Source organism: Saccopteryx bilineata, chromosome 5 (genome assembly GCF_036850765.1).
Source record: "Saccopteryx bilineata isolate mSacBil1 chromosome 5, mSacBil1_pri_phased_curated, whole genome shotgun sequence".
Lineage (NCBI taxonomy): Eukaryota > Metazoa > Chordata > Mammalia > Chiroptera > Emballonuridae > Saccopteryx > Saccopteryx bilineata.
This window is the reverse complement of record NC_089494.1, coordinates 85006072-85032363: the sequence shown is the minus strand read 5'-3', so window position 1 is coordinate 85032363 and position 26292 is coordinate 85006072. Positions and strand designations below refer to the sequence as shown.

General features: G+C 34.8%; 1 protein-coding gene across 2 annotated transcripts in view; it reads right to left on the bottom strand.

The window, feature by feature from the left end:
* The window catches only part of PRPF40A (pre-mRNA processing factor 40 homolog A), a 60918-nt gene that overhangs the window by 21857 nt on the left and 12769 nt on the right, over positions 1 to 26292 (bottom strand). The window contains exons 1-6 of one of the 2 annotated variants that reach the window (XM_066233341.1): positions 17931 to 17937; positions 5747 to 5857; positions 3982 to 4102; positions 3698 to 3751; positions 1405 to 1429; positions 425 to 790 (exon numbers count right to left, since the gene is read on the bottom strand). In XM_066233341.1, the coding sequence (XP_066089438.1) occupies positions 425 to 790; positions 1405 to 1429; positions 3698 to 3751; positions 3982 to 4102; positions 5747 to 5851 (671 nt within the window). In that variant the 5' untranslated portion in view covers positions 5852 to 5857; positions 17931 to 17937. Of the gene's footprint in view, positions 1 to 424; positions 791 to 1404; positions 1430 to 3697; positions 3752 to 3981; positions 4103 to 5746; positions 5858 to 17930; positions 17938 to 20453; positions 20535 to 26292 lie in introns of those variants that run through there. The other variant, XM_066233342.1, reaches the window with a different exon arrangement.

Below are 26292 nucleotides of genomic sequence, written 5' to 3'. Positions count from 1 at the left end.
CTTGACTTTTGCTTGTTTTTCAGTATCGAACTATAGCAAACTTCCTTGTAGTGCTGTGCTAAGCCATTATCTGAGACTGAGACAAAAGAAAATCAGTAACACTAATCTTTATTTAAAATTTGATATTTTACTAATCATGGACTTTTTGCACTGATTGTTTTAAAATATTGGACAATATATCTTGATTATTAAATTCTGGGCAACCTCTTTAAATGTGTCTCATCCTAGGAAGCTCTACTTCCTAAAACTTCTGTGGATTAGTTTGGCCAGAATTTGATAACAAAACTCCACAAAATTCAGCCTCAAAAATCATGTTATCTAAAGGCTAATGTTTTGATTCTCAAAAAGTTAACACTTAATAGCCACTGACTAAACGAGAAATTTCTTGTCTGGTACTGATTTGCAGAAAAGCCACTAAACTTACTCAGATGCAGTTTCCTTAGATGTTTCTTCTCCAACATTACTAGACCCTTCAACACTTTGATCCTGAAGAGCAGGGGTACTAGCAAGTTGTGCTTGTTCTTCAGTTGAAATTGTTACTGTGTTTTCATTATCTACAACAGTAGCAACAATTGAAGTAACTTCAGGCTCAGGAACAACTGGAACAGGTCCACTGACAGTATTAGAAGCAGAGGTGGAGGCATTGGCTGCGGCAGCCGCAGCTGCAGCCGCTGCAGCCGCTGCAACAACAGCAGCTGCTGCTTCTGCAGCAGCCATTGTGCTCATTGTGGTTGGAATTTCCGTTGTAGGAACTGGGGCCGTTGATGCTGTGGTGCACTCTTCTTGCTTACTATATTTAAAAAAGAGAAAACTTATCATTTCATCACTAATAATTACAAAACCAAATAAAGCTAGTTTTTAATTGCCATACAATCAAATGAACAAAGACATTCTTAAAAGGGGAGAAAAAGGCAGTGCTATCAAACTTTTAAGCCATTCATAAAAATTAAAACGACAGAATGAAACTGGATTACTTTAATTCAGCACCAAGCATTTATGAAAATGTATGATAGGCAATCAGGCAATACTGCATTCCAAAAGTCTAATAATCGTTTTCACTTACAAAATGCCCTACCATATTATATCATGCCATAAAATTTGACCTATATCATAAATCTCTAAATTTTATTCATTTCACCCATTCCCAAATTAACTTAAACCAAATTTTGGACTTTTCTATAACACAATCTTAATTCATAAATGGATGCAGTCCAGATTCAAATCATCACTGTCTAGTAAATCATCACTGTACACCTTTAGTCAATATCCCTCTCCCCACCCTCAATTCCTCCCCAAAGACACCAAACCATAAGGCCTAACATGTTAATACTATTTATATACAGTTGAAACAAGATTATGAGATACCAAGTTTCTAAATAAGTAATGATACAAAAAATTGCTTACCTGCTTTCTTCAGCTTTGATCATTGCTAATTAAAGAGAAAAAAGAAAAGTTATAGAAGATATAGTTTTTAAATATAATCACTGAAAACAAACTTTAAAGGAGATAAAGAAAAGTTCCATACAATAAGATTTAATTACCATAATAAGAAAAATACCACCACTTTTAACTGAGCAAGTGCTTGCTCCAAAGTTCCAGGGCAGCAACTACAGAATGGAGATAAATTTAAATAGCAGTCTTTAGGAAAGCTTCTTCACGTACTCTTACTTTCCCAAAGACTGCTGGCTACAGGGACAACTCCTTGAAAGTATCTACATAATTCTGGAATAAAATAGTATGTTCCCCAGGGACAAAACTATCTGTTATTTTTTTTAAGATACTAAACTCAAAACAGAATGAAACTCCTGCACATATATACTAGCACTGACAGGTAGATAGTTATGCACACCAACTAGATGTCATAGAGTTATATCAGAAATGAGCTTGATATTTCTTACATCATTAAACTAGGAATCTACCTATCTACATTATTATTATTATCCAATGCTAGTAGAGATTTAAATTGAGCTTTAAAGATTTAAATTCATATTCCAACTTTCATTCTGGTTAATAAATTTTTCTGTAGGGATAACAAAAATGTTTTACTCAGCATCAATAGGGAATGAGGTGCTCCATGTAAGTGATAATTTAAGTTTGACTCTGAAAATATTTTTAAAACTAAAACATTTTGAAAATCTGTTTAGGATGGGCTGACAAAACATACTAAAGGGGTTACCTTTACTAATATACATTAACGTATTTTTTTTTCCTGTATTTTTCTGAAGTGAAAACGGGGAGAGACAGTCAGACAGACTCCCGCATGCGCCCTACCGGGATCCACCCGGCACGCCCACTAGGGGGCGACGCTCTGCCCACCAGGGGGCGATGCTCTGCCCCTCTGGGCCGTCGCTCTGTTGCGACCAGAGCCACTCTAGCGCCTGGGGCAGAGGCCGAGGAGCCATCCCCAGCGCCCAGGCCATCTTTGCTCTAGTGGAGCCTCGGCTGCGGGAGGGGAAGAGAGACAGAGAAGAAGGAGAGGGGGAGGGGTGGAGAAGCAGATGGGCGCTTCTCCTGTGTGCCCTGGCCGGGAATCAAACCCGGGACTTCTGCACACCAGGCTGACACTCTACCACTGAGCCAACTGGCCAGGGCCTATTAACATATTTTTCTGATACAAATAATGATCTAAGCCTATGAGGTGACACAGGGTAAAGGTAAATAGACAAGACCACAGTGCCTTTAAGAATTTTTTATTCTTTCTTTCCTGTCAGATGTCATTTCCCATTGTAGACTACTTTATTAGCTCCATTCACCTACACTCTTGTTTGCTTTTCACCTATAATGGTTTAACACTAGATTCTATCAGAAGTGAAAGTAAAAGAACTAAAATCACAATTCTTACTGATGATCTCTGCTATTTTAAGTTCTGGGCTTTATATGAGGTAGTAACTATTTCTATATTTTAAACAGTATTCTGAATAGCTGGGAATGTTAAAAAATGTTCCCTTGGCCTCAGTGGTGGTGGCTCAAAGGCCAGAGCACAGGCCTGGGGCACTGAGGTCCCAGGTTCAAAACCCCGAGGTCACCGGCTTGAGTGCAGGGTCACTGGCTCAAGCGTGGGATCATATAAATGGTTTCTGGTTTGATCCCAAAGGTCTTGGCTTATGCCCAATGTTGCTGGCTTGAGCAAGGGGTCAATGGCTTAGCTAGAGCTCCCAACCCCCCCCCATCCCCGTCTAGGCACGTATGAGAAGCAATCAATGAACAAATAAAGTGACGCAACTACAAGTTGATGCTTCTCATCTCTCTCCCTAAAAAAAAAAAAAAAAATCTTCCCTTTGTTAAGTGAGGCATGATAGTTTTCTTACCATAATTCTCCTATAACAAGCATTAGGGCTATTTTGCAATGTTGTAATTATATCAAATCTGCATTAAATGTATATAGTCTTACAATATATTAAACAAAATTATTTATCAGTTAAATATTCCATGTATGCACCAACACCCACAGCTGTAATTAGAATTATGTACATTATATAAATGTTCAATTTTCCAACAGTATATAACTTAAAAAAAAAAACCAAGAAAAAAGTACAACTTTAAAAGCTACAAGCTCATTTATAATATAACCCTAAAATGAAAGAAATTCTTTAGAGACTTCTCACTGTAGATTTATCCAATCATGTTAGTGAACATTAGTGAAATAACTCTAAAAATGTTAAATAATGACAGAAAATGAATTATCAAAGCAGCTCACCATGCAGGTTTGATTTTGTAATAAGACTTCCAGCAACAATGGTATTCTGGTATCCTAGTTTCAGTGGAATCAAATCAAATAAAAATCTATTTAAAATCTATAGAACTGATATCTAGAGCAACAAGAAAATAAGAGCCCATAAAACTGTTACCATTTAAAACACTCTAATCATTTAATTTTAAAAAATAAGGCCTTTGAACAATCCTTTTTATAAAAAATTGTTTGTGTGAATGACATCTATATGTAAAAAACTAACATTAAGAATGATTTTTCTTTTGTTTTACCTTCAAGATCCTCAAGTTCTTTAGGTTTAGCCCAACGGGATTCTTTTGTTTGAGAATTATAATAGTATGGCTTTCCAGAGTCAGATTTGTACTCTTTCCAGGGACATTTAGATAAAAGTTGCTGGAAGCAAATAAAAACCTTCAGTTAACAGTAATGTACTTAGCATCACTCATCATTCACATCACTGTTTTCACTAGATATTATCGAGCCACACAATTTGAAAACTTATTATGAGGTAATGGTATAGAAGCTACCAATTACAAGATACTTACTAGTGATGTTAAGGTTTGAAAATATTATTTAATCATTACAATAACACTGTAACTTTATACTATTATTCCAAATTTACATAGAGAAAGGAACAAGTTCTTGCCATTTATACATCATTGAAGGTAAACATTACTATCCACATTTCACAGACTTCGCAAATACTAATGCAATTAGAAAAAACATAAAATTTGAAAAAAAAAAGCAAAATCTGATTTAGTGATGCTTAGATTTCAGCTTCATAATTTATTTTGTAATAATTTATTACAAATCTACGTTAATTACCTTATGTAAGGAAACAATACATAAGGATGATATACTTAAAATTTAATATATAAACTAGTTAGGGTAGCATGAGGATGCTACTGAAAACTCAATTGCAGACAGAGTATCTTGGGCAAATACATAATTGATAAATACTACTAAATATGTCAGTATTGAAATATCTACCAATCCTCCAAGTACTGCAGCACACATTAGTGTGTGGCTGGAAAATACCTTTATCTCCTCAAATACCTCAATTAAGAAGGGAGGAAAGAAAAAACTTTAATTATAGCTTGAAATTCCAGATCTACTTTTATTTAGGACTTCAGAGTTCCTCACAGGCAACATAAAATGAAAAATATACACTTCTGGAAAGACATTTTCCAGAGACAATTTCCCACTCTAAGAGAAGGGAAGCATTTGTAATTTAATTTCATCTCCATGAACTCAACCCCATTTGAAAATTGTAAGAACTTAGTAGAAAACACATGAAATCACCTAGGTTTGCTATAAAGAGGAAAACAATTTGAAACATAAATTTAAAAAATAAACGTAGGCCCTGGCTGGTTGGCTCGGTGGTAGAGCATTGACCCAGCATGTGGAAGGTCCCAGGTTCAATCCCCGGCCAGGGCACACTGTGTCCATCTGCTTCTCCACCCTTCCCCCTCTTCTTCCTCTCTCTCTCTTCCCTTCCTGTAGCCAAGGCTCCACTGGAGCAATGTTGGCCCAGACGCTGAGGATGACTCCATAGCTTCCACCTCAGGTGCTAGAATGGCTTTGGTTGCAGTGGAGCAACACCTCAGATGGGCTGAGCATCACCCCCTGGTGGGCATGCCGGGTGGATCCCGGTCTGTGCATGCAGGCAGTCTATCTGACTGCCTCCCTGCTTCTAACTTTGGGAAAATACCCCAAAATAAAAATAAATAAAATAAATAAATATAAGAGATAGTCTTTTAATTTATTCTTTAAAGCACCTTTCTTAAATCAAGGTCAGCCAACAGGATTCCTGAGCAGGGGCAAAAGCAGTAAATAAAACTGGTTTGTTCAAAGAAGTGAATGAGTTTTGTCTTCTTGTTGACTGATGTGTTTATTAACCCTTTTCTCCTCTGAATATCTTTCTGAGATGCAAGCAGTACTATTCTGATAGTCAAATACCCATGAAATACTACCAAAAAAAAAAAAAAAAAAAGACAAAATTTAATAATCCCTGATTTCCAGTCCTCAAACTTTTACCTCAGCTGGTGTTTTAAGATCATCCGGTTTCTCCCAAGTAGACTGTTTTGTTTCAGTATTGTAGTAGTAAGTCCTTCCATCAGGTGATTTATGTTCAGTCCACATTGATTTCTTTAAAGAAGGGAGGGAGGAAGGGAGGGAAGAGGGAGAGAAAGGGAGAAATTACAAAAACATTTAAATTTTTTAACAGTGCCATTTCATTGGTTTCAAAGCAACATATGAAGAAATTAAAAGAATAAAATGAGCACACTTTTTGATAGTTCAGAAAGCATTTAAAATAATTTATCAATACAAATTGAGAGGTAACTGAAATACAGATTTTAAAAGCACTTTAAAGGCAATGAATCAGTTCAGGTTTTAGGATCTTTCTCTACAAAGTCTCAGAATGGTAAGATCATGACTGTTCTTATGAGGACAGCAATGTTAACCAAATAAGACAATCTTTCAGCAATGAAAATCAATGACTTATAAATAAGAGTCCATGCTAATGTAGTACAGGTTCACTGATCTCAACAACCCAAATCCAAAGAATATGTACATCTAGTTGGACAAAATTCTAAAGAATGACTTTTGAATAATAATCAGAATTTAATAATCAACAAGGTGAATTTAACAGGGATAAAATGTGAATCCAAATGCTTCAACAAGACCGGTGAGATCAAGAGTTATGCAAAGCTAGTTTGATACAGAATATAAATCCCCTCTTGGAGTTCAAAAGAACCACTAAGAACCTACTAAAAATCCCTAGTAAAACCTCAGGTTTTAATAGACACGATGCCTCACATAACAGTTTGTTAAGAGTCTTACAAGGTTACTATACATATCCACATGTGTATATTAAACTACAAAATAATAAAAGGTATGGAAGGAAACTTTGAGAGGTGATAGATATCTATGGTCTTGATGAGGTTGCTAGTTTCACAGGTGTATACCTGTTCCCCAAAAAATCCAGTTTCACAGATTTAATATATATAGATCTTTATATGTCAATCATACCTTAATAAATGGCTTAAAAACTAGTTTTACAAGGAATCATGAATGAATGAATTACTGAATGAGAGCAAAGGTACTAAGTCCAGCCAGGCAGATTTTTCAGATGGTTAACAAACTGAAGTATGCTTGAAAGAGGGTAACAGAGATAATTTTTCCATATTCAAATTTAAGACAAAACATTATTGTACACACCTCTAAGAAAGTAAAATTGTCAAACCATCACTTGCTTTTCTATCACTCAGACTTGTTAAAATTTTTTTGAATTTATTCTTAGACATTGGCTTTATATATATATCACTTTTGTGAATATATAAAAAGGAAAATGGGCAAATAAAGTACTTAACTTCCTCAAACTTCACACTGAGAACACTTTTTGTATCAGAGTTGCTGATTTCCATTGTATTTCATATAGTATCCCACTCTGTGGCATTAAGAATACTGATAATGCTGCATTTAAAAAAAATAAAATAACAAAATAACTAAAAACCACTATTCCGGATTCTTAATTTTCTTCTGCACTTATTTAAAGCTAACCTAATTTTTCTTTCTTCCTTATCAACTTCAATGAGTAATAAAACAGACCCATTTTAATTTCTGCTTTGATAATATGAACATGATTCACTGCTTTTCCTACTCTCCAACTATCATTTTATTCCTCACTGATAAAAGAGCACTGCACAATTATTACTAGAATTTTCTTCCAAACACTGACATTCATTCCTGATGTTGGCACATTCTACTGTCCAATCATGTACAACTAGCCATAACTATAGACACTATGAATTATAGAATGCATCCCAATCTCAGACATGTTAAAGGGTAAAAACAAATATGCTAGTAAATCACTAGATTATGTAAGGAACATTTGTAAAATGTAGGAATGCAGAACAAGAAGAGATGACTCAAGGACATAAACTGATAACTTTAACAAAAAAGCAGATTAAGTGAGATGATTATTTTCTATAACTTTTGAGAAGAGAATTAGAACAAAAAAAAAATAAAGACAGCCAGAAGAATTGAAAAAAACACTTGAGAAAATCTGAGCTGTTTGACAATGACTGACCCTTCCTATGGAAGTATTAGGTCATCTAACAGCTATTTATAATGATTTCTGAACAATGCAGAAATACAATTCAGAAGATGCAGTAAGCTTTCTAACTTGTTTTAGCGCCATGTATAAGATACGACAACTACAATCTCTCTAGTGCATTTAAATAACTGTTAAAAATATTTAGCACAGTTATTCACCTACTTAGCTAAGTCTTCTCATCAAAAAGTGATATTATTAGCCCTGGCCGGTTGGCTCAGTGGTAGAGCCTCGGCCTGGCGTGCAGAAGTCCCGGGTTCGATTCCCAGCCAGGGCACAGGAGAAGCGCCAATCTACTTCTCCACCCCTCCCCCTCTCCTTACTCTCTGTCTCTCTCTTCCCCTCCCGCAGCGAGGCTCCAGTGGAGCAAAGATGGCCCGGGCGCTGGGGATGGCTCCTTGGCCTCTGCCCCAGGCGCTAGACTGGCTCTGGTCGCAAAAGAGCGAAGCACTGGAGGGGCAGAGCATAGCCCCCTGGTGGGCAGAGCGTCGCCCCCTGGTGGGCGTACCGGGTGAATCCCGGTCGGGCGCATGTGCGAGTCTGTCTGACTGTCTCTCTCCGTTTCCAGCTTCAGAAAAATACAAAAAAAAAAAAAAGTGATATTATTAGACATACAAAAGCTTCAATTGTATGGGTAAAGCTTTATGTCATAAATTAAATCGTATTAAATAAAGAGGTTTCTATTTATTTCATATTTTTTGAAAGAAATACTCAGTAGTATTGCAAGATTGTACTATCTAAAGAGAAATCCTTAAATTCCAAAATTATATTCAAACTTCTCAAGTCACATGTGCTAAAGGGCATCCAAGAAAGAGGAGGTTCGTCAGAAATAAACATGTATTATATAAGATGATGGAATGTAAAAGACCAAATAATGGGGATAAAGAGAGAAAATATATAAACCAGTAAAACAAATAGTAAATAATATGTATTTACTATCTATTACTTTGAGCCTTAGAACTACCCTAGAAGGCAGGAATGACCACTACCCCCATTTTACAAATAAGAAAACCAAAATTCCAGAGGGATAATGACTTGTTCATAGAGATTCTGGAAATAAAAGATAAGACAAAACTAAAACAATTCAGTCATATCTGCCTCTGAAGAGCACATTTTACCAACCCTGAAACACTGTTTCAAGCTTGCTTTATTCAGGGACAGTCTACCAATAAGGACAGATAAATATTAAGCCCTATGCTAATTGCTTTTGATCGATTATCAGTTAATCCTTTTAACAATCCTATGATGTAGGTACCAATTATTATCCCTACTTTACAGAAAACAGAGCACAAGAAAATAAAGTAACATGGCTAGCTTATGAGTTCCTGACAACACTGTTGTGGCCCAAACTAAGGTCCTATTAATGAGCAAGGTTCCAAATCTTTGCATCAATGAAACAATCACTTCAGACAATATAAATTCTGTACTAATATCTTAACTGTTATGTCAGATTCACTTAGAGAAGTTAATTTTGCAGAAAAATGACTGATCTGATACTTTTTGCTCCTTTTCCTTAAAACTCCAGCTTAAAGTAAAATCATAATTTATCTTGCTTTTGGCCAAACAAATATTTTAAAAGAAAAATTTAAAAACAAATACGTTAGAATGGTGACTAGAAGATGAAAAATGGCATACAGCATTAATGGATATATCAGCAACTAACTTCAGAACAATAACCAATAGTTGCCTATCAAAGAATTAAACAGCCCTTGCAGAACTGGGGGGAATCTAACAAAGACTTAGATGTGTATTTTGAATGGAACAAAGCAAGCGAATTACTTTTAACCTTAAGATCAGTTGCTCTGAGGCCTTGCAGGAATTAAGATACTCCTTGCATTGGAGCTTCGACATTACTTTGCAGTTTTGTCACAGATGACACCATTTCCAAAATTACTTTAATCACTGACACAGCTATTGAACTAATATAAAGTTGACATAAATTGCAGTTCTGGGGAATCCACCAAAAGTTAACATTTTTACAAATGATAAACTGGGAGTATATAGTAGAAAAATAAGGCATTAAAATCATTATCCTTAATACAGAAAAATCTACACTCAGTAAGTTAATCTAATGGAATAAAAAACATGGCCACTCATAGACCTCAGCAGAGATACTACAGTTACATGTTTAACTTCATTAGTAAATCAAGGAAGCACACATTAAAATGAAACCATTTACTCAAATAAATGAAAAAGGCTATTAGACTACAATGTTAAGAAGTTGTGAAGAAAAGGAAAAGCTCATGCTATTATTGGGAATGAAATTAGTACTTCTCAGCAACTTAGTATTCTTATCAAAAATAAAAATGCAAACAGTTCTTGATCCTAAAATTTCACAAAATCCCATTTCTACAGTTGCAAAGATGTTTCCTACAGGACTGCTTGTTGTGGTAAAAAATTAAATTCAATAACCACCCAATTACAGTCCATTCATATTCTATAAGATGTATCTTCTGCAGATCTGTTTTTAACATATTAGGATATGTCTAAAATGCTGTGTTAAATAAAAAGAGTAAGACATTGTAACAAATGATGTAGTGGCAAAATATATACATAAAATATATAATTATCAAAAGATAATATAATTTTCAAATTTAGAAAAGCTAGTCAATAATTGAACTGTGAATAAATTCAGTATCAAATTCAATTATGTATAGCAGTGGTCCCCAACCTTTTTTGGGCCATGGACTGGTTTAACGTCAGAAAATATTTTCACGGACCAACCTTTAGAGTGGGATGGATAAATGTATCATGTGACCGAGACAAGCGTCAAGAGTGAGTCTTAGACGGATGTAACAGAGGGAATCTGGTTAATTTTTAAAAATAAAACATCGTTCAGACTTAAATATAAATAAAATAGAAATAATGTAAGTTATTTATTCTTTCTCTGCAGACCAATACCAAATGGCCCATGGACCGGTACCGGTCCGCAGCCCGGGGGTTGGGGACCACTGATGTATAGGTAATAGAGATAAACATTTATATTCTCCTAAGTTTTTATTCAATGTATAAGCTCAATTGAATGAAACTAAAAGAGGAATAAAGTGAAAAAGTCTAAACACTAAATAAGAAGATCCTCTTACTACTCTAAGGAAAATAAAAAAATCTAGAGAAAATGATTTTCTCACAAACTATCAAAATTCAAACCAGAAAGCACAGCACACTAGAATATTCCAATTACCATAGAAGCTGAAAGATACCCAGTCAGATTCACAGCAAAATACTATATAACCTTTAAATAAAAGAATTACAATATCACTATCATAGAAAAAGATAAAGTTCTTTATTAGTAACAAAATTCAACAGAAAAGGTATCCTAAAAGAAAAGCAGGCAATATTACTTTGAATATAAATGTAAAAATTTAGATAAAATACTAGCCAAGAGAATCCTTGGCTAAAGTGTAATGCGTACACTTTGACAAATAGAATTTATTGTAGAAGTGCAAGGGAGGTTTAATATTGGGCAATTTATAAAAGAAATTATTTTTATTAACAAATTGAAAAAATACACTGTGATTATACTAACAGATTCATTATGATTAAACCACATTCTGAAAACTGAAAATTCACAAGTATTAAAAAGGTAAAAATAAAAAATATCTAAATGATAAAGGACAATTTATCAAAAACCAATAAAAATAATTCTAAAGCCATTTCTATTAAAATCATGACCAAAAGCATGAGTCTGCAATCACTATGATACAACAAACAGCACAGCAGTACAATGAAATGATTAGTATAAATATGGGGAAAGAGATTAAATTCTCTTTGCTTTAATGCTAAAGACTCATGAAATTTATAAATTAAAATTTAAAAAATGATTCTAATTATCCAGAGAATCTGGTAATAAAGCTGGGTATAAGATAAAATATAAAAATCTCTGAATTGACAATAACTAGCTTGAAATAAAAATTACTTACAATATAACAATTTTTTACAAAGCAATAAAATAAAAATAACTATGATAGCTGTTTGTCCTGTCAAAATAGAATTTAAAACAAAAACCATAATGGGAAAAGAAGTTGTATAATGAGAAACCGATTCTAAAATAGAACATAAATGTAGCTTTAATAAAGTGCAAAAAAAATGATCATCTTAAGACTGTTTTCTAATCATAATGCAAAAAAAGTATGCCTTATACATCCAAAGACATAATTCATGAAATAACTGACAGGCTAAACTTCATTAACATTAAAAACTTCTTTGCCAAAGACAGTCAAAAGAGTAAGAAAATAAGCCACAAATTGCAAGCAAAAGACACAACTGATAAATTTAATGCAACTCTAATCAAAATACCAAAAATACCTTTTGGATGATTTGAAAAATAGATTAAAAAGTTATACAAAAGATATAGGGAAGGAAAACAGAGACCAATAAAAATATTCAGGTCACTTAAAGAAGGGAGGGGTCAGAGAAGAAACATGTAAGCCACAGAATAAGATAGTACAATGTCAGAAAAAATAATATTACATTATCAAAAACCCCAAAGGCTACAACAAAAATATTAAACATATTCAGTAAAGCTGTAGGATACAAAATCAATTGCATTTGTATACACTAACAATGAACTATCAGAGAAATTAAAACAACAATGTCATTTACAACTGGATAAAAAAAACAAATAAAACAAGGAATGAATTTAACCTAGGAAATGAACAACATGTATACTAAGAACTATCAAACACTGGTGAAAGATACTGAAGAAGACACAAATAAATGGAAAAATATTTTGTGCTCATGGAATGGAAGAATTAATACATATTGTAAAACTGCTCATACTACACACAGCAATCAAGATTCAATACAATCCCAAGCAAAGTTTCAACAGCATATTTCACATTAATGGGACAATTCTAAAATTTGTATGGAGCAACAAAAGATCTGAATAGTCAAATCTATCTTGAGAAAGAATAAAGTTGGAGGCATCATGCTCCTGGAATTCAAACTGTATTAGAAATTATAATCAAAACAGTATGGTAGCCCTGGCCGGTTGGCTCAGCGGTAGAGCGTCGGCCTAGCGTGCGGAGGACCCGGGTTCGATTCCCGGCCAGGGCACACAGGAGAAGCGCCCATTTGCTTCTCCACCCCTCCGCCGTGCTTTCCCTCTCTGTCTCTCTCTTCCCCTCCCGCAGCCAAGGCTCCATTGGAGCAAGGATGGCCCGGGCGCTGGGGATGGCTCTGTGGCCTCTGCCCCAGGCGCTAGAGTGGCTCTGGTCGCAACATGGCAACGCCCAGGATGGGCAGAGCATCGCCCCCTGGTGGGCAGAGCATCGCCCCTGGTGGGCGTGCCGGGTGGATCCCGGTCGGGCGCATGCGGGAGTCTGTCTGACTGTCTCTCCCTGTTTCCAGCTTCAGAAAAATGAAAAAAAACAAAAACAAAAAAAAAACAGTATGGTACTGGCATAAAAGCAAACACATGGGTCAATGGAACAGAAATAAAATCTAGAAATAAATCCATGCATGTATGGTCATTTAATTTATGACAAAAGCTTCATCAATACACAATAAGGAAATGACAGATGTTTAATAAATAATGTTGGGAAGACTTAACAGCCAAATTCAAAATAATGAAACTAGACTACTATCTTATACTGAACCCAAGAATTAACTAAAAAATAAAGACTTGAATATAAGAGTTGAAATGAATAAAGGGTTCTAGAAGAAAACATAGGTGGTAAGCTCGATGATAGTGGTCTTGGCAGTAATTTTTGGATCTGGTTCCAAAAGCAACGACAAGAAAAGCAAAAATAAGTAAAGGGGAACTACAGCAAACTAAAGTTTCTGCATAGCAAATGAAGCCATTAACAGATGAAAAGGCAACCTACAGAATGGGAGGAAATATTTGCAAATCACATATCTGATAAGGGGTAAATATCCTAACTATATAAAAAAGCCATACAGTTCAACAGCAAATATTTAACAATACAATTAAAATATATGCAAAGCTATAGAAGGAAAATATCTCAACATGATAAAGGCCATATATGATAAACCATCAGCCAACATCATATTAAATGACATAAAACTGAGAACTTTCCACCTTAAATCAGGAACAAGACAGGGTTGTCCCCTCTCTCCACTCTTATTTAACATGGTGCTAGAAGTTCTGGCCAGAGCAATCAGACAAGACAAAGAAATAAAAGGCATCCATATCGGAAAAGAAGAAGTAAAGGTATCACTTTCTGCTGATGATATGATCCTATACATCGAAAACCCCAAAGAATCCACAAAAAGATTACTAGAAACCAATCTCCACAAAAGATTACCAATACAGTAAGGTCGCAGGATACAAAATTAACATACAGAAGTCCATAGCGTTTCTCTATGCCAACAATGAAATATTAGAAAACAAACTAAAAAAAAATAAGCCCCTTCACGATTGCAACAAAAAAAATAAAATATCTAGGAATAAACATAACAAAGAATGTAAAGGACCTATATAACGAAAACTACAAGGCATTGTTAAGAGAAATAGAAAAAGACACAATGAGATGGAAAAATATTCCTTGTTCTTGGATAGGAAGAATAAATATAATTAAAATGGCCATATTACCCAAAGCAATATATAAATTTAATGCAATTCCCATCAAAATTCCTATGACATTTTTTAAAGAAATGGAACAAAAAATCATCAGGTTTATATGGAACTATAAAAACCCCCGAAAAGCCAAAGCAATCCTAAGGAAAAAGAATGAAGCTGGGGGCATTACAATACCTGACTTTAAACTATATCATAGGGCCACGATAATCAAAACAGCATGGTATTGGCAGAAAAATAGACACTCAGACCAATGGAACAGAATAGAAAGCCCAGAAATAAAACCACATATATATGGTAAAATAATCTTTGATAAAGGGGCCAACAACACACAATGGAGAAAAGAAAGCCTCTTCAACAAATGGTGTTGGGAAAACTGGAAAGCCACATGCAAAAGAATGAAACTCGACTACAGCCTGTCCCTGTGTACTAAAATTAATTCAAAATGGATCAAAGACCTAAATATAAGACCTGAAACAATAAAGTACATAGAAGAAGACATAGGTACTAAACTCATGGACCTGGGTTTTAAAGAACATTTTATGAACTTGACTCCAATGGCAAGAGAAGTGAAGGCAAAGATAAATGAATGGGACTACATCAGAATAAAAAGTTTTTGCTCAGCAAGAGAAACTGATATCAAAATAAACAGACAGCCAACTAAATGGGAAATGTTATTTTCAAACAACAGCTCAGATAAGGGCCTAATATCCAAAATTTACAAAGAACTCATAAAACTCAACAACAAACAAACAAACAATCCAATAAAAAAATGGGAAGAGGACATGAACAGACACTTCTCCCAGGAAGAGATACAAATGGCCAACAGATATATGAAAAGATGCTCAGCTTCATTAGTTATTAGAGAAATGCAAATCAAAACTACAATGAGATACCACCTCACCCCTGTTAGATTAGCTATTATCAATAAGACGGGTAATAGCAAATGTTGGAGAGGTTGCAGAGATAAGGGAACTCTCATCCACTGTTGGTGGGACTGTAAAGTAGTACAACCATTATGGAGGAAAGTATGGTAGTTCCTCAAAAAACTGCAAATAGAACTACCTTATGACCCAGCAATCCCTCTACTGGGTATATACCCCAAAACCTCAGAAACATTGATACGTAAAGACACATGTAGCCCCATGATCATTGCAGCACTGTTCACAGTGGCCAAGACATGGAAACAACCAAAAAGCCCTTCAATAGAAGACTGGATAAAGAAGATGTGGCACATATACACTATGGAATACTACTCAGCCATAAGAAATGATGACATCAGATCATTTACAGAAAAATGGTGGGATCTTGATAACATTATACGGAGTGAAATAAGTAAATCAGAAAAAAACAAGAACTACATGATTCCATACATTGGTGGAACATAAAAACGAGACTAAGAGACATGGACAAGAGTGAGGTGGTTACCAGGGGTGGGGGGAGGGAAGGCGCAGAAGGGAGGGAGGTAGTGGGTTAGGGGGAGGGGGAGGGGCACAGAGAAAACTGGATGGAGGATGACAGAGGACGGTCTGACTCTGGGCGAGGGGTATGCAACATAATTTAATGACAAGATAACCTGGTCATGTTTTCTTTGAATATATGTACCCTGATTTATTAATGTCATCCCATTAACATTAATAAAAATTTATTTAAAAAAAAAGAAAAAAGAAAAAAATATGCAAAGGATCTGACAAGACATTTTTCTGAAGAAATACAGATGACCACAGACACATGAAAAGATGCTCAATGACATTAATCATCAGAGAAATGCAAATCAAACCATAATATATCCCCTCATATGTGTTAGAATTTATTATTTACCAAAAACAGAAGAAATAGTAAGTGTTCAAAAGAATGTAGAGAAAAGGAAACCATTGTGCACTACTGTTAGTAGGAAAGCAAACTGGTATAGCCATTATGGAAAACAGTATAAAGGTTCCTTAATAAAACTACCATATAAACCAGCAGTTCCATTTGTGGGCATTTATCCCAAGAAAACAAAAATACTAACTCAAAAAGATATATGGACCGCCGTATTCACTACAGAATAATTTATAACAGCCAAGATATGGAAATAAGTGTTCATGAATGGATGAATGAATCAAGATGTGGTGTAAAAGAGAATGAAACCTTGCCATTTTACACATGGATGGACCTTGAGGGGATTATGCTAAGTAAAGCAAGTCAAAAAAGAAAGAAAAACACTGCATGATCTAACTAATATGTAAAATATAAATAAAAACAAAAATAAGGGAGCATTGGGTAGTGGGCAAAATGAGGAAATGGGGTTAAAAGGTACAACTTCCAGCTATAAAATATAAAATAAGTCATGGGGATGAATGTACAGCATAGTGACTATAATTAGTAACACTATATTTCAGATTTAAAAGTTGTTAAGAAAGTAAATTTTAAAAGTACTCATCACAAGAAAAAAATTTTGTAATTTATATGGTAAGAGATGTTAACTAATTTATGTATACAAGTTCTGTATCATTGATTTTGTATACCAAAAACTATGTCAAAAAATAATAATAAAGATGAAGAATTGAAGGAGAAAAAAAAGCTGTACAAAAATAATTTCATAAGCTTTTGCCAATACAAACATGTCTTAGGACATATTATCCAATTGACCAGCTCTTGGGGGTGGGGTAGGGTGAGTCATGGGAATGAAGATGGGAGAATAAAAAAAAATTACTATTAGTCAAAAATAAAAATAGGCATTTATAATGGAAGAATGCCAATTAGATATGCTATAACCGTTTAACTTTTAAAGCAAAAGATAAAAGAAAATTTTAAGTATTTATATACAGTTCACAATTTAAAGTCTTTCCCCCCCAATTTAAATTATTAACATCTGCAATCAATTCAAAGCTTTCTGCATTCCTCAATCTGGGGATAACAGCTACCTCCCAGAACTAGTTTCGACTTAATGAAATTATACATATCTACTCTTTGTTCACTGATTAAAGAAACAATGCGGCTAAAGAATAAAACTACTAAAAATAATCATAAAAAAGCCATCTTTGAGTTCTCAGGCTTATATTATTTTCCCAAAATACCACAAAAATGTATAACAGAATATCTATACAGAAGCATTAGCAAAAAGAACTAGAAGTTACTATATTAAAAGCCAATGCTGAGAATCAAGCAATTCTGAATATTCTATTTATTTTTCTGACACTGTGTTAAGGACAGTACAAGCAAAAAATATTTTGAACTACTATGTATTAGGAAAAGTATACATTAGGTTTACATTAATAAACAAGGGTACATAAATATTTGTATATAAGAGTACTCTCTAATGTAATACTTAATTGAAAGTTATTGGTTTAATTTACTGTGCATCTACAAATTTTGTTTCCTTTCTTTCTAAGTATGATGGGTAGAATTCAAATTCTTGTAAAAAAAAAAAAGAAAAAAATATATACCATTCAATTTTTCAACATTTGGCACAGAAATAAAAGCTACTAAGTTCAACTTAGTAGATTTTTAACATAGAAATTAGGATGAATATGGTAAGCTTCTAAAGAAGTATAATAAAATAAATGTATTCCAGAGGTACTTACACCTGTTGTACCTAAAAAAGAAAGAAAAAGAGCAAGACTTACAATGTGATAAATCATGTTCAAATTAATAGTTCAAAAATATTTAATACTATTTCTTTCACTTTAATCCCATCACAATAAATACCTTAAAAAATGTTCCATATGACCTAAGTGATTACTCTTTTACACAAAATAAACACCTACAGTGCAGTGCATTTTCAGAATTAAGTGGCACTTTCACTCTCAATCTGCAAACTCTGAGCTGGTTTGAGAAGTATTCTTACATTTGTTATTATAGGTGTCCTGTTTCTCTTCTTACTATTACAGGTGTCCTCTTTCTCTGCTATAATACTGAAGTAGAAAAATACCTCAAACTTCTGATCCAATGCTTTAGATTTCTGGCAACTTCAACTATCTAGGTTCCAATGAGGGCAATTAAAAAAAGCTATTATGATAGTCTCATCATATTTAAAAGTAACTAAAAAGAAATGTTAAGGTAATTTTCTAGGATTATTTGGGGTAACAGTAATCAGCTCTAGATATTTAAATAAGCAAAAATATGATACTAGCTTTTTCAGAACAGCACTTCAACTTAAATAAATGATATATGTAAAACATTTAAAAACATTATGTCCCCTATAAACATGCAGGAAAGTACAGAGAGCATTTAAACACATCTGACCAATAATGTTTAAACAAAACTGTTTTGGTGCAAATATAGGATAAAGTTTAATGAAACACTAATTTACGTGGAACATTATTTACTATGTATGTAAGTGGTAATGATGCATTAGACAGAGGTATTACTATTACATATTACAGTCACACTAGTTAAAACAAGCCGGTAACAGGTGCAGTAATAGGACTTAACTGAGAAGTAATCCAGAAAGCCAGTAAGAATACATGCTCCACATTTAAAGTATGGACGTGCTACTCCATTCTACAAGGTTTGTTGAGTACAAATGTGACCCTAGCAGAGGTTTTCATTCAAATATTCGCTGAGTACAAGGACCATTGTAAACAATAAATATTTAGACCATTCAATTTTTCAAGAGAAATCCAATCTTTGGGTAAAAAGACTAATTAAAATCTTATGTAAATTCAGCACACTTTAAATGTTAGCAATTACAAATTTTAAAAACACTGCGTAGGCCAAAGTTTATCTGTAGACCAAATTTGGTCCCAGATGACTTGATCTAAAATTATAGTTTCTTATGGATTCAATTATGAATACTCTCCTTATTTCCCACTACTTAGAAAAAGACAAAAAAATCAGGAGTTGATTATAAAGCCCAAAAGATAATGCTTTCATTCCTCATTAGATTATGGTAGCTACTATTCAAACAAAGTTTAATATATACCAACATAAATGGTATACATACCTGCTGCTACATCCATATTATTTACTCCTGGCTATAAGAAAAAAAATATAAAATTAGTAATATTTACCTCATTTCACATAAGTTCCTCATAAAGAACAATCAGTCCCTTCTAATGACCAAGCCAATGACTCAAAGAATTTTTGTTAAGTTTTAGTGGTTTCAGTTCCCTGAGCTTGCTATAATTGTAAAAAAAAAAAAATCAATAATCTGGGGCTACTGAAGCACTTATATCACCAACTATACACAGATGCATAACCCCTTACCCACAATTCTGAAATCCAAAAAGCTCTGAAAACTAATGTTTTTCAAGTATGATACCCACAACTCAATGGCAAAACCTGCCCTGAATGAGATGAACTTTAGTCTTTATGTTAGAGGAAATATCCTTAAGTTTTGCTATAGAAATATTGTGCTAGAAATTACTGAGCACTCCTTAAGACCTCACAGAAAATTCTGATAAAGTATATAGTATATGTAATATATTACCATATAATGTTAAAAATAATGTGTGTGTGTGTGTGTGTGACAGTACTACAGGTTTTGAGTAAGGTACTGCAAACTTACCACTCCAATGGAATATGCCACATCTGTTCATTACAACCACTGCGCTTTCACATAATAAAGAAGTTGTGCAAATTTGAATACCATAATGATTTATATATCACTATACTACCCAATAAGGGTGATAAGGTTGTTCAACATTTTCTAAGTAATGTGCCACAGCTGAAGTCTCAAGAAATACGGATTTCAGATGCAAACTTCTGACTTCTAAATCTAGAATTAAATCACATTATATCAATTTCCATTTGGCACTCAAGTAAAGCAAATGTCTACCCTTTAATTGATTATAATGCTAGGAGACCAATATACTACGTCTAACTGGTAAATTACACTTTTTAGTATTCTAGTCTTGTTTAATGTAGGATTAACTTAATAAATATGGGTGTTTATATACTAGACTATAAATACAGGAAAAATGTAAATGCTTATCATTGAAGAAACTAAAAATAAAAGTCCACTCTAATTTTGTGATTCCCATCTTATGTTACAATATGCAAGAGGCACTCAAAGCTAATACAATTGGTTATAAAATATACATATATAATTTCATATATAAAAACAATCAAAACATCACAGGAAATAGTTATTTTCACAAGATTACCGGTAAGGCAGGCTGCATGGAAGCCTGAGACATATGAGACATCATCATTCCAGGCATTACTGAAGACATCATTCCAGGCATCTAAACAAAAGTTAATAGAAAATTAAATGGTTACTACATAAGACCAAAGCACTTCATACAACCTGAAGAATCTACCTGATTTTTAAAGCTAGTAAGTACGACTTAAAATTAAAACCCAGTGAACACTATATTATATAGACAGTATGCTTAGTAAGTGCTTGTTGAATGAATGAAGTACTTTATATTGATGATATATTTTATATTTTAATACTTAGGTCATAATTATGATGTATAGTTACAATTATTTTAACAAACTTAAAAGTTCAGACCATGTTATTTGTAATCTAAATTTAAGAATATTTTAGCTCAATACTCATGCTTTTCTCCCTTTCTGAAAGCAAGACAATTTTTTTCAAAATTTCTCATCTTTGATTTTTAATATGTACTAAATTAAATAATTTTATAGCAATCTGGTCCTTCATAAAATTTTAGATCGAAGGTGTTTAAAATTCAGTGATTTAAAAATTACATAAAAGAAAAAAAACTCTCAAACACAAATCATCTATGTCCTCTCTGGCAAAGAAAAATTTAACAAAGTATATACATGAGTAGCTGAAGAAAATATATTAGTTTGGGAGCTTAATCTACTCTACCAATGACTGCCATTCAAATTTATTAATTAATCTTCCCTACTAAGCATGAATAAATATCATGAAGATTAACAAATTTCCAAAGTATTCTGACCCTATGCTTATGTATATTAGCATAACCCCATATTGTAATTTTGATTTTACTACGAACAAATCTAAAATGAACATGGAAGATGACAGAAATTATATACAACAATCAACAATCACAGGTACTTATATAGATAATCAGTTATTCAAGTTTCAAATTAAATGAACAACAACAACAAAAAAATCTGAGAAACAGAAACCAAAAAGAAATAAGCATATTGGTCAACAGGAACACATAAAAGCTACTAAAGGTAGACAAGAACACCCACGCAGTTTTATTACTTGTGTAAATCAAGCCATGAAGCAAGACCAAGCTAAAGTACAATTAAAATGAAGTAGCATGATATTAATTGGTTAAAGGAAAAGTTCTTTGCTCTTCAAAACATTAAACTGTTTAAACATCACTACACAAGAACCTGACAGAAAACACCTGACTAAAATTTGGAATACATGGTCAAATAATCATTTAAAAAAAGAGATACAGATCTAGAAAACCAAAGCACTGGCAAGCCTCCCAACCCACTAACAGAATAACAGAAATAATATACACGTTAAGTGAAAAAACTAGTGATCAAATGAGAAGTAGGTTTATTTCCTCTCCTCCTGAACCCCTACAGAAATACTCTCACATCAATTCTGCTTTAGGCTAATAGTAAAGTAGGTCTGATCTCTAAGTACTAAGTAACTGATTATGGGGAGAAGCACGGTGGGCAACGGAGATAAACAGCCTGCTATTTTAAATGGCTTGTTTATAAAAATCAAAAGCTAGCAACACATCCAAAAACTAGAATTCTATCCTAAATTGAGAAACTGAAGTTTAAAAATTTAACAGAAAAACAAGTCAAGATATATTCTCATAAGAAAGACATTAAATCTTTAACACAACAGACCATTTCCCCATGGTAGCAGCACAAATGACTGCAATTTCAAATTAAAACACTCTGACGTCATAAAACAGACAAGCAATCAATCCCATTAAAAAAAAAAAAACCCACAAAAAAGCTGGGATATAAACAAAAGTTTACTATACTAGGCCAAAGCTAAAACAGATAATATTTGAAAATCATTAAAGGACAGAGTTTGGCAGAATTTTCTCAACTTTTCTTTCCACACTTTCAAATTTTAAACCATCCAAAAACTTTGCATTTAGACTAGAAGTTGTGGTACTGGTTACAGAATGAGACTTAATTTCAAATGAAAAGCTAAATTCTCACTCAGTACCTCTGTAAATTCTAAGGAGCAACAAGTAGTTAAGCTCATTCAACCTGACAAACAATGGCAAGATTCTTAAATCATGTACAACTGAATATTCCAAAATTTTGTCACTTTTTAAAACTGAAACTGTGATGCTATTCACACAAAACCCAAGAACAAAACCATAAACACATGCAAAATACTGTTTCTTATGAAAAGCTATTACAAAAATTTGACAAATTAACAGCTCTTCAGGAGTTCTGAGCATCACAGAGAAGCCTGTTACCCAAAGCCTAAATGAAGACTTTCCTTTGTGGAAACGTTATGATTTCAGTTTTTCATTAATTCTACAATACACATAATATGGAGACGCGTGTTTCAACTAGTGTGACTGTGACTGAAGCTGAATTTTTTCAGAGGACTTGTACTGACTTTGGCCAATCTTTTGCCAGCATCATAAATATGAGACCATTAAAAAATTTTAAGTTATTTCTTTTTGTTGGCCTGACTTGTGGTGGCGCAGTGAATAAAGCATCGACCTGTAACACTGAGGTTGCCAGTTCGAAACCCTGGGCTTGCCTGGTCAAGGCACATATGGGAGTTGATGCTTCCTGCTCTTCCCCTTTCTTTCTCTTTCTCTCTCCTGTATTTCTAAAAATGAATAAAATCTAAAAAAAATTTTTTTTTTAAATTTCTTTTGCTATAATACATACTAGTAATAGGAATGTAGAGGCAAGTTTATGAAAATTGGTTTGTGGTTCCAATCCTCAGAAGTGATTTTTCTTTCCTCTGCCCAATAACCCAAGTTGAGACAGCCAAGTTACTTTGCTGTTTCTTTTTTTTTTTGTATTTTTCCGAAGCTGGAAACGGGGAGAGACAGTCAGACAGACTCCCACATGCACCCGACCGGGATCCACCCGGCACGCCCACAAGGGGGCGATGCTTTGCTCCTCCGGGGCGTCGCTCTGTCGTGACCAGAGCCACTCTAGCGCCCGGGCAGAGGCCAAGGAGCCATTCCCAGCGCCCGGGCCATCTTTGCTCCAATGGAGCCTAGCTGTGGGAGGGGAAGAGAGAGACAGAGAGGAAGGAGAGGGGGAAGGGTGGAGAAGCAGATGGGCGCTTCTCCTGTGTGCCCTGGCCGGGAATCGAACCTGGGACCCCTTGCACGCCAGGCCGACGCTCTACCACTGAGCCAACCACTGTTTCTTTTTGATAGTAGGTTTACTTCTCTCTTGCTTCACCTGAAGGAAACGGCCCCATCCCCCCTCTTTGGTGCCCCAAATTTTATTTGAAGAATATTTTAGACTTATTTTTTCTCTCTTAGGGCACAATAATACAGTAGGAGTGTCTCATGATTGATGACACTTTAAATGCAATGAAATTGAATACTGGCTCAAAATGGCTAAAGAGAAAAATTCTTAATGTAGCTGCTACAATAATACAACAGATTCTATAAGCCAGATCATTCTTAAAGTTATAAAGTGTAGTTCATATAAGCTTAATGTGAATCATGCTATGAAATCACAACCATGTACCACTTAACAAATTTCCATCTAAGCTTCTATAAGTGCTATAATTAAGAATTTCTAATTATTAGGAGACACAGTGAATGAAAGGGAAAAAGACATAATATGAAATGCAAGTTAAACTATCTAAAATATTAAAAACATCTGAATTTTGTGCCAAACCATCTCTGTGTATGTGCATACTATATAAACAATGTATATTTGTACACTTCTAATTGTAAAAGTTACTTATCCAGATGCTCTCAGAAGCCATCAAAACATAATAATAATGCTCTCATAAGAATCACGAGTGTGAAGAAAATAAATCAATAAAAACTAGGAAGCACCACACAATCAGCTCAGTCATTCTCAGCATCCCAGTTCAGAAATTATAGAATGTTAGATTTAAAAAAAAGGCTCTGGCCTGTTGGCTCAGTGGTAGAGCATCGGCCTGGCGTGCAGGAGTCCCGGGTTCGATTCCCGGCCAGAGCACACAGGAGAAGCGCCCATCTGCTTCTCCACCTCTTCCCCTCTCCTTCCTCTCTGTCTCTCTCTTCTCCTCCTGCAGCCAAGGCTCCATTGGAGCAAAGTTGGCCCGGGCGCTGAGGATGGCTCTATGGCCTCTGCCTCAGGCGCTAGAATGGCTCTAGTTGCAACAGAGGCACGCCCCAGATGGGCAGAGCATTGCCCCCTGGTGGGCATGCCGGGTGGATCCCGGTTGGGCGTATGCGGGAGTCTGTCTGACTGCCTCCATTTCCAACTTCAGAAAAATACAAAAAATACAAAAAAAAAAGTGCATACTTCATTTACCAATCTAGATGTTTAAAAAAGGTATAATAATAAAAGCAATCCTACCACAGCTACAATAAATTAGTTAGATGAAATGTAAACTAAATTAGCTGAATTTTATTATGACCTGAAAACGAAAGCAAACATCTTCACATCCGCCCTTCAAAAGTGGTTTTTTCATAATCATTTTCCAACATTTTACTGCTGTAAAGAAATCATTGGCCTAATCTATTGTGTCTAAACATTAATTCAAATTTTACTTTTAAAAATCATTCTTGCTGCAAACCTGCTGCTGCAAACTGATTATTTTAAAAGTTCAATTCTTGCATTTTCACTTGGTTCCTTTTAAAGGTGTTCAAGTCAAATCCCACAGATAAGTAAATACATTCTACATAGGCTATTAAGTGTACTATTTATTTCCTCCTTTTTATTGAATTCATTGGTGTGACACTGGGTAACAAAATCACACAGGTTTCAGGTACACAATTCCACAACACAGTACTGGACACTGTATGTTGTATGTTCATCACGCCAATTCAACTCTCCTTCATCACCATTTATTCCCCCATACCCTCCCCTACACTGCCTCCTTTTGACCTTCCCCCCAAATCAACATGCTATTCTCCATGTCCATGAGTTTCTCCTTCCTTTCTTTACTGCTCCTTCCACCCCCACCAAGCCCCCAAAGCTCCCCATCCTGATAGCTGTCATCCTGCTCTGTCTATGAATTTATCTATATATTTTGCTTGTTAGTTCAGATTCCCAATGAGTGAAATCATAAGGAACCTGTCTTTCTGACTGGCTTATTTCACTTAGCATATTGCTCTCCAGGTCCATCCATGTGTTGCAAAGGGTTAAGACTTCCTTCTTTCTTACCGCTTAGTAGTATTCCATAGTATAAATGTACCACAGGTGGTTTTTTTTATCCACTCATCTACTGATGGACACTTGGGCTGCTTCCAAATCTTGGTTATTGTAAATAACACTGCAATGAACATAGAGCTGCATATCTTCTTTCGAATTAGTGTTTTGAGTTTCTCAATAAATTCCCAGAAGTGAAATCACGGGGCTGTAAGGCAGTTCCATTTTTCATTTTTTAAGAAAACTTGATACTGTCTTCCACAGTGGCTGCACCAGTCTGCATTCCCACCAACCATGCACAAGGGTTCCATTTCCTCCACATCCTCATTTGTTTGATTTATTGATGACAACCATACTGACAGGTGTGAGGTGATATTTCATTGTAATTTTACTGTATTTTTTGCTCCATAAGAGGCAATCCACACACACACACCCCACCAAAGTGGAGGGGAAAATGCCCGTGCGTCTTATGGAGCGAATGTTCATTTTTTTTTTTTAAGCTGCTGCGGGGCGCTGTGCCAGAAAACAGATGTAGAATGCGTGCCAGCGGGAACATAATCATACCGGCCATGGCGGCGTGTGGAACCCTGGCATCTGCTGAGTGATCTCCTGGTTCCAGTTTCCACAGTTGCATGCAGCGCAGGAGGGAAGGCGAGTGACGTGTGGGCGCATTCATCTGGCATCGCCGAGGGCAGATGTGAGAGGCGCGCTGCAGTTGCTGGAGCTCTGTGT